At 35.7% G+C, this 17123-nt stretch overlaps 1 protein-coding gene across 23 annotated transcripts in view; it reads right to left on the minus strand.

Annotated features, from left to right (window-relative positions):
• Window positions 1-17123, minus strand: part of DST (dystonin) — a 493789-nt gene that overhangs the window by 154500 nt on the left and 322166 nt on the right. For all 23 annotated transcript variants that reach the window (XM_049652833.1, XM_049652831.1, XM_049652828.1 and 20 more), the window contains 19 exons: window positions 16434-16899; window positions 16212-16340; window positions 15964-16041; window positions 15698-15859; window positions 15503-15607; window positions 13104-13199; window positions 12374-12499; window positions 11598-11750; window positions 11054-11208; window positions 10722-10848; window positions 10056-10239; window positions 8501-8658; window positions 7825-8003; window positions 6697-6835; window positions 5760-5953; window positions 4210-4372; window positions 3406-3489; window positions 2551-2658; window positions 1922-2020 (listed from right to left, as the gene is read on the minus strand). In XM_049652833.1, the coding sequence (XP_049508790.1) occupies window positions 1922-2020; window positions 2551-2658; window positions 3406-3489; window positions 4210-4372; window positions 5760-5953; window positions 6697-6835; window positions 7825-8003; window positions 8501-8658; window positions 10056-10239; window positions 10722-10848; window positions 11054-11208; window positions 11598-11750; window positions 12374-12499; window positions 13104-13199; window positions 15503-15607; window positions 15698-15859; window positions 15964-16041; window positions 16212-16340; window positions 16434-16899 (2905 nt within the window). The remainder of the gene's footprint in view (window positions 1-1921; window positions 2021-2550; window positions 2659-3405; window positions 3490-4209; window positions 4373-5759; window positions 5954-6696; window positions 6836-7824; window positions 8004-8500; window positions 8659-10055; window positions 10240-10721; window positions 10849-11053; window positions 11209-11597; window positions 11751-12373; window positions 12500-13103; window positions 13200-15502; window positions 15608-15697; window positions 15860-15963; window positions 16042-16211; window positions 16341-16433; window positions 16900-17123) is intronic.

The following is a 17123-nucleotide window of genomic DNA, read 5'->3' on the forward strand; positions in this document are numbered from 1 at the left end:
AACATGCAAAAATTAGTGCTCTATTTTATTTTGTTATCAGGATCAACTGGTGACACTGAATCATGCTATCTGCTTAAATATCAAATTTTCAGTATTTTTTTTTTTGAGGTAATTTCTGTTTTTGTTTTTTTTTTCATCTCAATTCCTTATCAAAATCTTTTAAAACTTAGCTGTTGCTAAGAGGTTTTGAGCTGTTTTTTTCTTCTGTCATGTTCTGAGGTTAGAAAAATGAAAAGTCAGAAAGGACATGCTGTCCTTTAATCCCATCAATTAATGCTTGATATGTTTTTCTCTCAACACAGATTAGAAAATCTCTTTATCCATCTAATACCCATTATACTCCACTAACATTTCTTTAGTTGGGTTTCATCTTTTGAAATTAACTTGTATCCCTCTTTGATTTTATGTTTATTATTTAAAAAATTCTGCTATCAGACCAAGACATCCAATGTAAGTCTTTGCAGACTGTTCCCTGGGTCTGAAAACCGAACTATGTATCTTTTATAAGATGCTCCATTAACATGATCCTTTACTGGTGAATTTTTAATCAGGAATGTGTTCTATCTATTTTGAGTTACAGTCCCTGCATGGTCCTCCATAAACTCTACTGTTTTGACTTTCAATCCAATATGAATCTTTTACATTTCAAAAGATGACAAGCCTAATTTGTATATTATCTCAGGCTTTCTGAAATATTTTTTGGTTCTATCAACTTCTAGTATTATACCTCATCAGATAAACTAAGCTAAGTGGCTCATGTATGTGCAAATCACATATACACTATTAAGAAAGGAAAAAGACTTACATTTAACTACTAAATATGCAATCTAAAAGATCTACATATCATTTTAAGTGGAATCATATCTCTCAAAAACTAAAAAGGTAAAAAAAAATTATAGATGTTCTTTCACTGATGAGAGATGTATACTGATTATTTGGTCACAAATATTCTGGTTCTCCTTTCTAAGTGCAAAGAAATCTAGTTATAAAGACTTGCAATTAGCTATATTAGTGAATTAGTTGCAGAAAACTGTTAACTCTGAACAGACTAAAATAGTAGAAAATAGAGTAACATCTATTCGACATTCACTACCATTTACATTCTCTCATTATAAGAAGTGTTAACACCAAGTATAATCATCTTCAGAATTATCAACAGCCTAATTTAAAACAGCTAATGCCTCGCAATTTATTTACTTTAGCATTCTGTCTACTATTTTTGTCTGTTCTGAGGTTAGGCATAGAAAACATATTAAGATAATAAAGCATAGCATTATCCCTTCAAAATTAGATACAACAACCTTTTATGACAATGTATTTTCATCAACTGCTTGCTCTACTTCTGAATATATTTTGTGAATGTAGAATAAAAACACAGAAATCCTCCAAATTAGAATGGTACTTAAATAGTCTTTTTACCATTCACCATAGATCTTTAGGAAAAATCAAAATAAAAACCTCCACAATTCTTAAAAAGTAGTATCATTTTTTGCAAAAACCTGTTTCTTCTAAATTGATTGATTTTATGTTTTAAATCCTTAAGATGTAAATCACTTTAAAATGCTTAAGAGAAATGTGTTTAAGTAGTATTTCTGTAGACATTTTAACCATAGTAACTATACTTCAAAGAAGTATACTTCTCAAATGTGAGAAAAAATGAAAAAAATTCTGCCAAACTACCAACATTCCATAATTTAAATAGAGCCATGACTCTAATAATATTAGCATCTTAGAATGAAGATCAACAATGTCTTCCCTATTTGAGAGAATCTTAGAAACAAACCAAAAAATCCTAGGCCTCTACTCTTTCTCATTGTGATTTTCTAATTAAATAATTACTTCTCAACCATGTACAGTTTTTTTTTGTTTTCCCAAAAATATTATAGTTCCTTTTAGTTAGCTGTTCATAGTTAATGGTTACCTCCTCCTCTTCCAGCCTCTTTAATGAATCACCAGCAAATTTAATATATTGTGTCATGAGGGTGACCAGAGCAGTATATCGGGTCCTTAGGTCCATGAACTGCAAATAATGAAATAAATAATAAAAACACAATCTCCAGTGGCTCTAAGTGAGTTTACTGAATGTTGATTAATAATTATAACATTAACTAGGCTTTGTGACAGTAAAATACACAACTGCCCAATAGTGGTAAGTAGGCAGGAATGAGCTTCTTACTGCTGTGCAAACCATACTACATGACAATTCTCCTCTAAATGTAATGATGAAGTACATTTATAATTCTCTGTAATTAATACTTAATATTGGAATAAAGCTTTTCAAAGGATTTTCTAGAACCCTTAATAAAATGTATTGTTTTAGGTAGAGAGTTTCTTTTTTGGGACAAGGAAAAAAGTTCTGGAAACGGGCAGTGGTCATGTTTGCAAAACACTGTGAATATACTGAGTGCCACTGAACTGCACACTTAAAAATGGTTAAAATGGTACATTTCCTATTATATATATTCTACTACAATACAAATAGACAATTATAATTCTTTCAGTAGTGTTTCTCTCTTTTATGTCCCCTCCCTTCTTTCATGCTTTTACTACCTCTTGAATAATAAGATCTGCTGAGCTCTGCATTCTTCGGCGTTTCACTGGAGATTTTTGTTGTGAATCTACCATGGCCCGGTAGGTCATTGTTTGTAATTCATAGTCCTGTATAATGGAGTCAATAAGACTAAATTATTTAAAGCAAAGCATTGACCCTTCATTCTACAGTGACTCGGTGACTCGATACAGAGAAATGGAACCTAGTTTCACTGAGCAACATTATGAAATTACTGCAAAACTACACTTTTAGGAATCTATCTAATCCTGGAATGTTTCCAAGGTGGTAATAAAAATAAGAAATATTTAGGGTGATCAGAAAAGTTTCCTAGGTCTCTTTAGAAGTTCATGGGAACATTTAGTTACAATATGCTAGTTATATTCAGCCTCCCTTTCCTCTGGCTGGGCAATGGAAGAGTAGGTCTGATGGCTTAAGCCCAGGCATTGTCAACAGCTTCAAACACATGGGAACTGTCTCCTAAGAAAGTCAAGCTCTTCCAGGGAATATTCTAGCAATAGTAAAGAAGAGAGACAGACAGAGAGAGAGAAAGAGAGAGACAGAACATACACAAACATGCACAAAATGATAAAAAAAAAAAAAAAAAAATTTCAGAGCTATGCATTTATTCTGGGGTGTCATGTGTGATTGGGAGAAAATGAATGAACCCGAGGCTGACATGTGCCTCACGTGTCACAAAGAATTATTAGGTAAGTGTCACAGGGTTCAAATGAAGATTCTCTGTTTTTACTTTTTAACACAGTGAAATTATTTGCAGAGGCTTTTTTTTTCTTCAGTATTTTGTTGAATCACATACCTGAACATTGAACTTGACACAAGTAACTGAATTTTCTTACCTTCACTGTAGTTGAGTACTGTTCTGCATATTTTTGACACTCATCCATTTTGCTCTGTTTCATTTCTATTTCGGACACCAGCATCTACAAACACATACAGTTTAGAAGAAAGAGAACAAGGAACTCTATGCTATTTAACTACTAAAATGCTCAGGAACTAAGAAATAACCACACCCTTTAATAATAAAGCTCCTTAGTCCTTTGTACTTAATATGTAGTGAGGCAAATTACACACTTCTAGATTAAGCCACATAAGTGACCCAGCCTCAGGGGGCTTCCAAAGCAAAAATTACTACACTCCCCAGGAATTATCCAAAAGTGGACTTGAAGGCCTTGCCCCCCCCCCCCATTCCTGATCAAAGTGGAACTGGACACTACTGTCCCCTCAAGATGGAACAGAAATCTCAAAGAATTCAATTCTCTGTCAAACGTGGCTGTTTAATTTTCTACAGACACTAGCCATTTTTATTTATTTAAGATACTGCAAAACTATTGTGGCCACCAAAGTGCCAAAGAGATTTCCAACTAATGATTAAATGACCATACTTATGAGTAAATGATTAAATTTGAACACTTTCCCAACATGCTATTTTCTAATGCCTTATATTTTCAAAAACGACTTCCAAGAAATCAAAGTACGTGATGGATGTAAGTTGGGACTATAGGATTTTAATGTTTATGATTTACTCCTTACCTTCCTCCAGATAGTTGCTGGCTTTTTCTTTTAACAAGGTAAAGGAAGATAAGGGTCATGACTCACCAAATGCAGGCACAACCTTAGTATAAGAAACTGTTTTTACATACCTTCTGTTGATTCAACTGTGTGGCTAGAGTTTTACTATTTTCAGGCTGATTTTCCTGAATTTTTCTCTGGGTAGTTTCAACTTGCTGGATCCAATCATCTAAAGGGTGATAAGTATCTCTATAGTACTTCAGTGATTTGCCAATGCCTTCTAAGTCCCGTAACCTAAGAGAATAAAAACAAGATACTCATAGTTTCCAACAGTATCCCTTAAGAGAGTGCAAGGTATAGTGAGACACACAATGCACTAGGTACAATAGGGATAAGTGTAAAAAATTCAAGGCCTATCTCCAAGGGACTCACTCCATACTGGCTTAGGTTGAATATAAACATTTTGTCCTGGGGTTGTACAACTTAGTAGTTCTGATTTTTCTAGGTTCAAGCCCAACAGACTAAAGCTAAAAATCAAGAAAATTGGAAACTTAACCATAATTATTATCAATTGGCATATCTTAAATACCCAAAGCTTGCATCCAATGGCAGTTCTCTTTTGAAATAATGACAAAGTATTTCAATGGATGGTTCAACATGGACTCAGAGAGTGCTTTCTAGGAAGTGTGAGAAAAAAACAAACAAACCTCAGTTTCTATGATTTTAAGACTACTACATTAAACATTTACTACATAACACATATTTTACAGAAATTAGATGACATATATTTGGACATAATTTTACTTCTCAAGAATGGCCCTGTATTATAAAAGCACTTTATTGGCATTAATATAAACATTACAATGAATGATAAAGGACAGGACTTGATTTCCATTAAGATGAGCCCTAAAACCATCCCATTTGCTTTCACTTTTTTACTTCAGTCACTGGGTGAATGATTTCAACTTTCTTGTAACCTAAATTAAAATGAACATCAGGTCATTACAATCGCTTTACACTTCTTAGGTGTAGTACAGATTGACTCATACAGCCCTCTCAAACACATGATCCATGTTCTTACTAAGTCTTGGTTATTTGAATATTGTACGTTGGTAATAACAATTATAACTTATTTTTTGCCTTCAGAAAAGACAAGTAGATTTACTATACAAATGCCAGAACACATCAGCAGTTTTAACAAAATAGAGTTAAGGGGCTCCTGGGTGGCTCAGATGGTTAAGCATCCAATTCCTGATTTGGGCTCAGGTCATAATCTCAGGGTTCATGAGTTTGAGCCCCACATCGGTCTCTCTGCTGCCAGTATGGAGCTTGATTAGGATTCTCTCTCTCTCTTTCTCTCTCTCTCTCCCACTCTCTGCCACTCCCCCACTCTCCTTCTCTCACACTCTCTCTCTCAAAATAAACACTGAAAACATTTTTTAATTAAAAGAGTTGAAAAACATTTATTTTGAAGTTAACTGTCTTGCTAAAGTCCACCAAAACAAAAAGAAATATAATTAGATAGAGCCCTTGCAATTAATCAAATTAACTATATATGGAAAGTAACTCTGTGAAATTAACTATATATGAAGTTTTAAAAAACCTAGTAACTTTAGATTTTACTAGAACACAAGGATAAACATTACATCTGTGCTGAAACTGAACACAAGAGGATACTAACCTGTTGTCAATCTGAACGTGAATATTTTGCCACCTTTCAACTAATTGGTCTGCTTTTTCTTTGTGCCAGTCAAAATCAAGGTCCCGTTCTTTATAGGTTTTAAACATTTCATCACTGATGGCTTTAGCTTTCTGCAACTCATCCTCTAATGCATGGAATACCTCTCTCTTTTCATCTACTTCAGACCTCCATTGCTAAAATACATTAATGGGTGAAAGTTATAAAAATGTGTCAACCACTCACTAGGCAAACACTCTTTACCTAATTTTACAATTTATGTACAAATGACTGATATAAAATAAAATAAAGGAAAGACTATCTTTCATAAACAAAAATAATATATTAGTTTGAACCATATGAAATTATCAATATCTGACTGCACTTTGATCTTTAAAAAAGGCAATTTTATAAAGTTCAGCCTAAAATAATTTGCATATCAATAAAACAAAATTAAGCAAGACTATTTCTTAAGTATCTACTAATCTCATTGGTTAAAAGTGAATACTTGCATTAAAAATCAAAGAGACCATTTTTCACTCCTTCGCAATAATTTTATACTCATGCTTTATACATAGAAATATCAATACAGACGAGTACAATTACCTGTCTACTTCCCTTCTTGAATTAACTCCTCTACTTACATCCTTAATGTCTTAACTGCCTCTTTCAGCAAGAGAATCTACTAAAAATAACATAATTTTTAGCTTCAACTCCTTTTGCTCACATGAATTGATTATAAAAAGCTATTATCAAAAAGATGCAAATTTCAAACGAGAAAAACTATCCACAAACTAAAAATGACTCATTTATGCTAAGGTATGGCTATAGAGAGATATGAAATGAAATTCAAATTAAGTTATTTACTTAATGTTTGAAGATCCAGGTGCTGGAGAAATAAAGTATGACCTTACAAAAGAGCCAGAAGTGAGACACATACCTTTAAGGTACTTATTAGATTCTCAATGTTATTCTTGTCAGCTATAACTGCTTCCTCTTCACACAGTTTAGTTTCATAGAGTTTTACAAGGGCTTCTGCTGCTTGAGTGTTTTTCAACACCAAATTAACAGTTTTCAGTCTAAAAAAGAGAATGCAACAACAGCTTCCTATTAGTAAATGTTTATTTTCCAATAACACAGTCCTGATGCACCATAATGATGCACGATACAGCTGTTCTTCATCTTGCAGCACTGAGACATTTACTACGAGATCAACATTCAACTAACTCTCTTCTTAATGGAGGGCATGTGTTCTCATGCCCTGCCCTGCAAATGCTTTTTTGCAAGAGATTGCAACATAAGGTGGTCTTCTTTCAAACCTTATTTAGACCAAGCTCTAGAGGAAAAAATACTATGGGCTCCAACAGATGTGGGATTAAAACTATGGGCAAAATGTGGGAACACCTGTCCACATATGCTCTAATCTGAGGCACATTTCCTTTCAATATGAAGCATAATAAATCCATGGAAATATTTAGTATATTTGTTATTAAAACAAAAAAGGGAGTATTTACTTTCATAAAGATGAATGTTTTAAATGAACAGCATGTGTATATAGGACAGTTGTATGAAGCAAATTTTTAAAAAAATTTTTTTAATGTTTATTTATTTCTGAGACAGAGAGAGACAGAGCATGAGTCGGGGAGAGGCAGAGAGAGAGGGAGACACAGAATCCGAAAGAGGCTTCAGGCTCTGAGCTGTCAGCACAGAGCCCAACGTGTAGCTCGAACTCACAAACCATGAGATCATGACCTGAGCCGAAGTTGGTCACTCAAATGACTGAGCCACCCAGGCACCCCATGAAGCAAATTTATATTAAGACAGTGGTTACAGGGGTGCCTGGGTGGCTCAGTAGGTTGGGTATCCGACTCTTGGTTTCTTCTCAGGTCATGACCTCACGGTTTTGTGGATTTGAGCCCAACACTGGGCTCTGTGCTGGCAGCATGGAGCCTGCTTGGGATTCTCTCTCTCCCCCTCTCTCCCTGCCCCTCCCCCACTCACACTCTCTCTCTCTCTCAAAATAAACTATAAAAAAATAAAAATAAATAAAAAGACATAGATTACATACTTATCTATGTAAGTGGAAGACATAGAATAGACTTGGTTCATGTTCTGAATGACCACACCGAGCTCAGACCGTAAGGTGGGCACTGATGCAGAGGTTGCTGCTTGACTGAAAAATTCTTCACATTTATTTGTGATTGTTCCCAAATCATCTTTAAGTCGCTCCAGCTCTTTCTTTAGTTTCTATAAAACAGAGAATAAACATAGGTATTGGGCTATCACTCCAGATGGGGCATCTTTCCTAAAACAGTTTAAAAACACACAATTTACATTATAATCACTGACTTAAAAAGCTACATATTCTTTAATTTTTCTTTATCATGGAAAGTAAGCCACAGCATTCAAGTCTCATAATCAGTAATTCCCTTACTGCCCATCTCCTTGGGCACAAATATCTAACTCCGCGCTTCTGCATTCAGCAGGTGGTCAATAAACATATGATGACTTTCACTATGACAAGTCCAGTAAGAGGGTACACATTTCTACATTTACTGGAGTCAAATATAGAACTGAATTACAGAATCCTGCTTCACAATAAGAAATAAACACATAATGAGATCTCACAACGTGACCAGTGGGCAAAGCTGAGCATATGAAGTCACCGGAGTTTGACAATGAAGGTCACCGAGACAGTAATTTACCTTAAGTTAATTCTGTCCCAACACATTTACGAATCTCACCTCCTGCTCAGTGATTCTGAACACACTTTCATGCAAATCATCTCTTTCCAGTGGAGTGCGGATCTGTCTAATCAACCGATCTTCGCAACTCTCTAACCGAAGTCTAATGTTTCGAACTTCAGAGATGTACAGGTTATACACAGATTCCTCTTGCTCCTCTGTGAACGTAAATGTAATGTTTAGAAAACACCTTGTTTTCCGTCTTCTGGATGCTGCTGTTCATATCCTAATGTGGCAGTGTTACTACTACTGGCACAAGGCTGGTCGAACTACTGTTACCAGGCATTCACCAAAATCCCACCCTAAAGATATAAATCTTGAAATAGTGGACATCACAGTTTATGAACAGTTAATAATATTTCCCCCAAAAGTGCCAATTTCTGATTTATTTTTTAATGTTTTATTTACTTTTGAAAGAGAGAGTGAGAGTACACAAGTGGGGAAGGGACAGAGAGAGAGGGAGACACAGAATCTGAAGCAGGCTCCAGGCTCCGAGCTGTCAGCACAGAGCTGATGCAGGGCTCAAACCCAAGAACTGTGAGATCATGACCTGAGTCAAAGTCAGATGCTTAACTGAATGAGCCACCCAGGTGCCCCGCCAATTTCTGATATGATGTCCAAGGAAAGTAAATGTATTATGCTGTTTTATGATCACAAAAATATGAATTATATTAGCTGCAGATTAATGTTTTAAATTAAAAACCCTTAAAAATGAAAGGTAGGTAAAGAATTTGTTAATGTTTTAAAAAAATTTTTAATAGATTACTAATAAATTCTTTTGTCTCTAGGTAATATCAAAAGATTTCAGAATAAAATACATATTTAACAAAAGTTAACTAGACACAACCTTTTCCTCTAACCCCTGTATAAAATCCAGTTTGGATTATGGGAACTCTCTGTACCTTCCTCTCAATTTTACTATGAATCTAAAACTGCTCCAAAAGATAAAGTTTAAAAAAAAAAAAAAATCCAGACTCGGTACATAGAAAAATGACTGAAACTAAAAGATCATTCGGAACATTGCATTACAAAATAGTGACAATACTGGAGGGTGCCTGGGTGGCTCAGTGTGTTAAGTGCCTGACGTTGATTCAGGTCATGATCTCACGGCTTGTGGGTTCAACCGCCACGTTGGGCTCTGTGCTGACAGCTCAGAGTCTGGAGTCTGCTTTGGATTCTGTGTCTCCCTCTCTCTCTGCCCCTCCCCTGCTTGTGCTCTGTCTCTGTCTCTCTCAAAAATAAACAAAAATTTTAAAAATTTAAAAAAAAAAGAAAGGAAATGCTGAAAAGCAGATGTGTTAAGAATTCACCATTTGTCATATTATTTGGTGGGCATTTTTTAATTAGTTGATCATTTAGAAACAAATGAACGTCTCTTGTATCTTCCTACCACAAACATACTTTTAATTTCTATGTCTGATAGGTAGCACTGTGCCTAACTATCATAGGTTGGGTAATATAACACTCCTAAGATCAAGATTCCCACTGACAGCAGAAAATAGCCTGATCTAAACACCTATGGAGGGAAAAAAAGATAAAGATTCCCATGCTTTACCTCTTTCTGCTGATTTAAGAAGTTCTTGATAATACTGCTTACATACATTAACCTCCTTTTCCAGTTGCGTTATATCTGAGCCTGAAAATATTTGGGATTCCTGGCTATCTTCCAGAAAGTCTTCAAAACGAGACTGCAGGTTACTCAGAACTTGTTGATGTTCACCAGGTAACATTGTCTTTATCTAAGGAAGACCAATGATCCATGTAATCAAGTGATTATGGTACTAAGAGCTAAATTTAAATGGGACAGTTCTTAAGTTAGGGTCTCCTGGTATACATCAGTTCATATTGATAGCCATAAACAGAAGAACCATTTGAAATTAATGTTATTCTTAATTAACATTTTTGAGTTTTAAAAGATGAGGAAAAACAAGATTATAAAACATCAAAAAATGAAATCAACTTATCCCATAAGTTCAAACACTATACCCTGTCTCATCAAAATGTATTAAGCACTGAATGAAATGTGATCTCCAGATTTCCCCAATTCTTACAAAGTGCCTGTATACAGAAGGTATGTAACAAATAATCATTAAATGGATGAATATTAGCATGGATCTGCTGGGCTCCATCCTATCCTGTAACAAAAACAAAATTCCACCCCTCATGCTAATGTGCCCCACATTTTTGGACAGATCAGGCTGATGTGTAGATTTATACTTACTGAAGCCACATTGCTAGCTCGAATTCTATCAATTTCATTGATGAGATAATGCCAGGACACTACACTCTTCATGTTTATGTGAGACTCATGCCAAAGAGTCAGGACATTCTGATACTGTTGCTCAATTCTGAAAAATATGAAAAACAAACAAACACTTAATTCTCTTCACTCCCTCTGAAAACATGCTACAATTTTTCTGTTTGTGAACTATCCTGTGTTTACTAGTTCTAGATCCTTCTGATCCTATGGGCCTTGACAAAGTATTGATTGTTTCTTCAACCTTCAGAGAGCCTCCAAACCCAGTTCTATGTGTTTAGTGAACACATACACACCGGTTTGCAAAGTCAACTGCTTCTTTGTTTGGTGGAGGGACTGTGAAGCACACAGACGGGACCATAGCCTCATTCCCAGTGGGGCTGATGACCTTCCATTTCGCACGGTGAGAATTGTTGGCCAAAACACATTCATCATCTTTGTAAATGGTTATCTGGTTTTAAATGAAGAAAAGAACGCAATAAGGTCACTATCAACTAATCCTTTATCATACCCAATCTTGGGATTTTTTGTTTGTTTTTTGAGGTAGAAAACTCTACCATGAGAACAAGCAATCTGACCTCATTTTTAAAATATTAAGAATAGGGGAGCCTGGGTGGCTCAGATGGTTAAGCATCTGACTCCTGATTTCAGCTCAGGTCACAATCTCACGGTCCATGGGTTCAAGCCCCAAGTTGCACTCTGTACTGACAGCACGGAGCCTGCTTGGTATTCCCCTCTGCCCCTCCCCTGCTCACCCTCTCTCTCTCTCAAATAAATAAACTTTAAAATAAATTAAGAAATACAAGAATAATGCCAGAAATTGGTCTACTTCTACAATACCTCAATTTGTCTGTAGTCACAAATAGCTTTGATTGGAATAGAAGTTTTGAGTGGACAGTCAGGATTCCTCGGCTTCAGCTGAATTATTGTTTTTGCTCTCCCCATCAGGCTTGCTACTGTGCTTTTATACTGTAAAAGTTCTTCTTTCTCTTCCTAAATAATACATAAGACAGATATTGAAAAATAAAAGATTAGTACTCTCTCTTCTTTTAGGGCTTTACACAAACAAAATTTCATCACAAAAGTCCCTGACCACCTGGTTTAAACATTCAAGCCCTCCCCACCCCCTCTGGCATCTCTCTTCCCTTGTCTTTATGAGATGTTTTTTTTTCCTCTTTAGCATTTACCACTATGCTTCCTATATTTTACTCATTTATCATGTTTACTGCCTGCTCCCCCTCTCGCACAGAAGCACCAGGAGTGTGGGGATTCTTGTCTCTTTTCTTCACTGCTCTATCTCCAGTACTTAAAATAGTGTCTACCATATACAAAGTGCTTACAGTTATTTGTGAAGTGCATGACTAAACACACACCCACACACCCACACACACCACTATCAAAACATGTATTTAAAATATGAAGGCAATCACATAAAAAACACTTTTGTTGTAATTGTTACCGAAACACAATAAAACTGAATGTTTAAATGCCTGATCAAATGAAATACCAACAGTACCAATAAAATATAAAGTTCTGCACACATAACAATATGATGAAATACTAATCTACTCCTGATTCACATGACTGATGAAATGCACAGGTTCTTGCACTGGTACCATTGACTCCTGAACCAGGTCTTCCAGTTTGTGAATGCTGCTTGATCTGTCACAGCTATACTTCCGCTGAATGGCGTCCTTGAGATTCTTCAAGTAATCAGTAGCTTCTTTGGCATCACTGAAAAACTATAAAAAGATGAAAACCGGCAGCTCAAGTTTATTCAATGCCAGTCAAGCACAGAGTTGTCAAGTCCAAGTACCAGAGCCCCGTGGACCCCTCATGAGTGCGAAGAGAATAAAATCACAAGACAACTTAATAGTCACATTCCTCCTTTACCCAAACAACCACTGTTGAATTTGGATGATTGTCAGTAAATGCTAAGTGTCTAAAGCTTATATCTGTATTGTGCTTTGGCCCTATATTTATTCTGGCTAAAGCTTTGTTTTACTTGAGGGTCCAAATAATTTATGAATAGGAGTGAAATTCCAATATTTTAAAATTCCTGAAGAATAAAAAAAAAAAGAACTCTTTGTAATGACTCTTTATAATGAAATATTTCCTTGTAAAAGGCTTTTATAAAATAAAGATTTTCTGACATTTTAAAAGGCTTTTAAAGGATTTCCTCCTTAATACAATGCTTCAGTCTATCCTATAGGACATTTTTCCCATATATCCTACAAAGAAAATATTTCAGTTTCTTTCCCCTGCACATTACATACATGTCCTTAATAAATAGGGAGATGCTTTCTGTAAATCGGCCCAAATCACACTGTGATCCCATTCACATACCTCGAAATACGCGGTGTTTTCCTTGACATGCTGCTCCACACACTGGCACAGCTGTAAGACCCAGCTCCATTGTGTCTGCATTGCCGCTCGATAGGCCTTGAAGATAAAAATCACAGCCATTGTAACTGGCTGAAGAGGAATGACATATATATACGACAAAGCTTTTAAAGGATTAGAAACTCTGCTATCGAAATAGGTGATGAGATCATTTTAACAGAGCAAGACCTGAAAATTAGGGTAGTGAAATGTCCCTCTAATACAAGAGCTCTCACTTGCACAAAGCCAGTCCTAAAAATCTAAATCTAAATTTAAATTAAATCTGAAATAAATATTTAAAAATGCACATAAAAATAGATGGTTCTGTAGTTTTCACTTGTTTTTGTTTCTAAAACTAGGCCAGCAGTTCTTGGGGTCAGGGGGGTGACTTACATATTTGTTTTTGCCAGAGAGGTTTGGGAAGGTGAAGAAGAGAGAGGGCAATCCTTTATTTCTGTAATTCTGGAACTATAATTATTATAGTACTAGTATTACAAATATTTTCACTTGAATTTTTAATATAAAGTGAATCTCTTGTGAGAGCAAAAAGGTAACAGAACACCTACTTCATAAAGAAAACATAAAACACCCTTTCATATTTAAGATGCCATTCACGGACTTCCAGAAGAGGGCGATCTAGATACTTTAATGAGTCTTAAGTAAGCCTGTCACGCTTCCCCTTCTGGAAAAAGTTATTTCTGCTGAGCTATGCTCAGGCAGGCTTTCTGAATGGAATACACAGTGTAGGAATGGAAATCTGGCAACATATCACAGTCATATTACCTGCACCCTCAAATTAAGCTACTTTGAGCAAATTGGCTATAAAAGACATATCATTGTGAGTTGTTAGATTATTAGTTTATTTTTTCACATAACGTATGAAGAAGTGTTGATAATTAACTAAATATTACCCATGTGCCCACAAGACATTGGATAGGCCAAAAGAATCATAAAGATGACTCAAGCTTAATTTTATCCCTAAAGAAATTTTTAATTAGATTAGCATTTCTACATAAAAGTAATCAGGTTCACATTCACATTATCCAATCCCATTAAAATTCTTAGCCTGTAATCATATTTCCTAACAGTTTCATCTCTACCTTGAAGAATACTCTATTTTTAGTTTAGTATCATACAAAAGTATATCCAAATCCTTCGTTATTCTAAAGTGCTTTCCCTAGTGCCCCCCACTCCTCTTCTAGCTCTTTAACTGGCTCTTTAATTGGCATTTCATCTGCATGCAAGACTCTAATTTTTTTGTTTTTAATGTTTGTTTATTTATTTATTTTTGAGAGAAAGAGAGCACAAACGGGGAAAAAGGAGAGAGACAGAGGGAAGCACGGAATTTGAAGCAGGCTCTGAGCTGTCAGCATAGAGCCCAACGCGGAGCTCGAACCCACAAACTGTGAGATCATGACCTGAGCCGAAGTCAGACGCTTAACTGACTGAGCCACCCAGGTGCCCTAAGACTCCATTTTTCTATGAAGCAGGTCAAATGTAACATTCCCAAAACTTCCTATTGAGGCCTAAAATTTCACTAATCTTTTGTTTTGTGGCAATTTCAGTGAACAAAGACTATCAGATTCCTCTCCTCACCTGTGAGAGTTTGAAGCATGTCACATTTTAAGCACAGCTCCATCTTTTCCCTCTGGCAATATACCGCATTTGTCCATGTTTGATGCATGTCTCTCTTATATAACACCCCTTTACTTTTAGAAAGTCACTAACTCTAACTAGTACATATTAGGACTAAAAAGTAAACACACTACCACTATCACACGGGAAACCTGATAAATCCCACACCACTTCTCCATTTCTGGATGTGAAATGTGTGCACTATGCCATGTGGCTTTGACAGACTGTTGTTCCAATATACCTCACAAAACTATACTGTGAATAAAATTATTAAGTTAAATAATAATTGTAAATACTTCCTGGGAACATATGTAACCAGAGCTGTACTAAGTAGTAAGAGTACGTTATTTGCCTCATCTTACTACAATGCTATGGGTTAGAGGCTCACCCCCATTTTGGATAGGAGGCTAAGTCTGGTTACATGGCTTGCACAATACCACAGTATCAGGGAGGAATAAAAAAAGAGCCTTCATATTTACTATAATACATCCCTTTAGCCATGGGAGTTGACAAAGGTACCTTTATTCTAAGTGACAGGTGAGTAACACAGAAAAAGCAAGAGAGCTAAAGGCAAGAAGCACTATGATTTGTCAGAAACATTATTTTTAAGTCACGTTGTATTAAAAGTTTGATAGTTTGTATTTCTGAATTTATCAGCAATAAAAGAATCTAAAGAGTGACTATCAAATGTCAATATTCGACCATGACCGTTACGCTTCCTGACTTACCTCAATTGTCAGTCTGGCTGGGTGATTTTCCGAAAGTAGCTGCTCTGCTATCTCCTGAACTGATTTAATATTTTCTTCCTTTTGATCAAGTTCTCTCATTAATTCCTAATTTAACAAAGAATGAAGAAGTGAGGTTAGAAAAAGATCTACACCTGATATACAACCTTGGCATTCAATGACAAAGGCCATACTCACAGCATGGTAATCTTTTTTCCGAGCTATGTTGTTATTTCTTTCACTCCAGTCATAGGCAACTTCCTCCTCTTCTTTTTCATTCAACCAAATAAGTTCATTAGTTGCACGAGTTACAAAATTATGGAGTGTATCAAGGTGCCGTTCCTGATTCCTGGATGTATTCTTCGCAAGAAAAATCATTGTTAAGAATCATGTCTTTGCCAAATAGAGATAAGGGAAACAGAAAGTAAAAACAAAACAAAACAAAACAAAAAATCACAACTTACCAAGAGTTTTGCATACTGACTCTCTAATCGGTGTAACTTTTCTGCATAAGTTAGTTTAAGAGGTGCCGTCATTTGGATCTATAACATGGGATAAAAAGACATCAAGCTTAGGGATCCTAAGGAATTCTGACTCATACTCACTGTATCTATTATTTTGTTATAGGCTCTTTATAAAAAAAAAAAAAAAAAAAAAAAGCAAAACAATAGCTAACTAAAATGAAATATATACACATTTTAAATTCATATACCTCACTGATTTTAGCTTCTTTAAGGCTAGATTCAAATTCTTCAATAGCTCGGTGAACGTTTTTATGATTCTCTAAATGGCTTTCAACACTTGGCAAATCTGATCCCCATTCAGTGCGGTCCAGCTGCACCTTTAAACAGAAAGATACTAGATTTAAAAAAAGAAACTAATAGCAATAAAGACTAAAGACTAAAACTTTCAGGTAAAGTAAACATTTTTTTACCTGCATCTCATCAACCCAATTCAAAAGATCTTGAACAAATTTCATGTTGATTTCCTCTTCTGTTAAATTCTGATCCAGCAAAGAAGACTTCAGAAGGGGCTTTCGGATCTGCATCAGTTTCAGAGTTTGTAATGAATTGGCCTCTACTCCTGAACTGAAACTTGGAACTAATCCTCCTGATGGGAAACCAGGTGTATAAGCTGGCGTGACAGATGGAGTCAGACGGGAAGTCAGACCTGATGACAGGCCTGATGTCACACTAGAAGGGGTCAGGGAAGGCGTTAAACCCTGGGTCAGCCCTGAGTTCAGACTGGGGTTTAAGGTCTGTGCAAATCCTGAGTTTAAACTTTGAGTAATTCCTGATATCATGAGTTTTGTCTGTTCCGTCGTCAGCATGCGCCCTTTGCTGTACACCGAGGAACATTCATTCCTTAAGGCCATAATTTCATCGCGGAGTTTTGCAACCCTGGAAAGAACATCAGAAGACATAAACTATAACGCAAAAGGCATTTTTCACAAAGTGTGAACTCTAATGCCAACTATGAACATTAGTCAGTTAACATTATCAATTACTGGCTCATCAATTATAACAACAGAATCACACTAATTCAAGATATTACTAATTGGGAAAGGTGTGTATAAAGGGGCATAAGGAAACTCTGTATTTTCCAATCAATTTTTCTGTAAACC

Source organism: Panthera uncia, assembly GCF_023721935.1.
Source record: "Panthera uncia isolate 11264 chromosome B2 unlocalized genomic scaffold, Puncia_PCG_1.0 HiC_scaffold_24, whole genome shotgun sequence".
NCBI classification, from domain to species: Eukaryota; Metazoa; Chordata; class Mammalia; order Carnivora; family Felidae; genus Panthera; species Panthera uncia.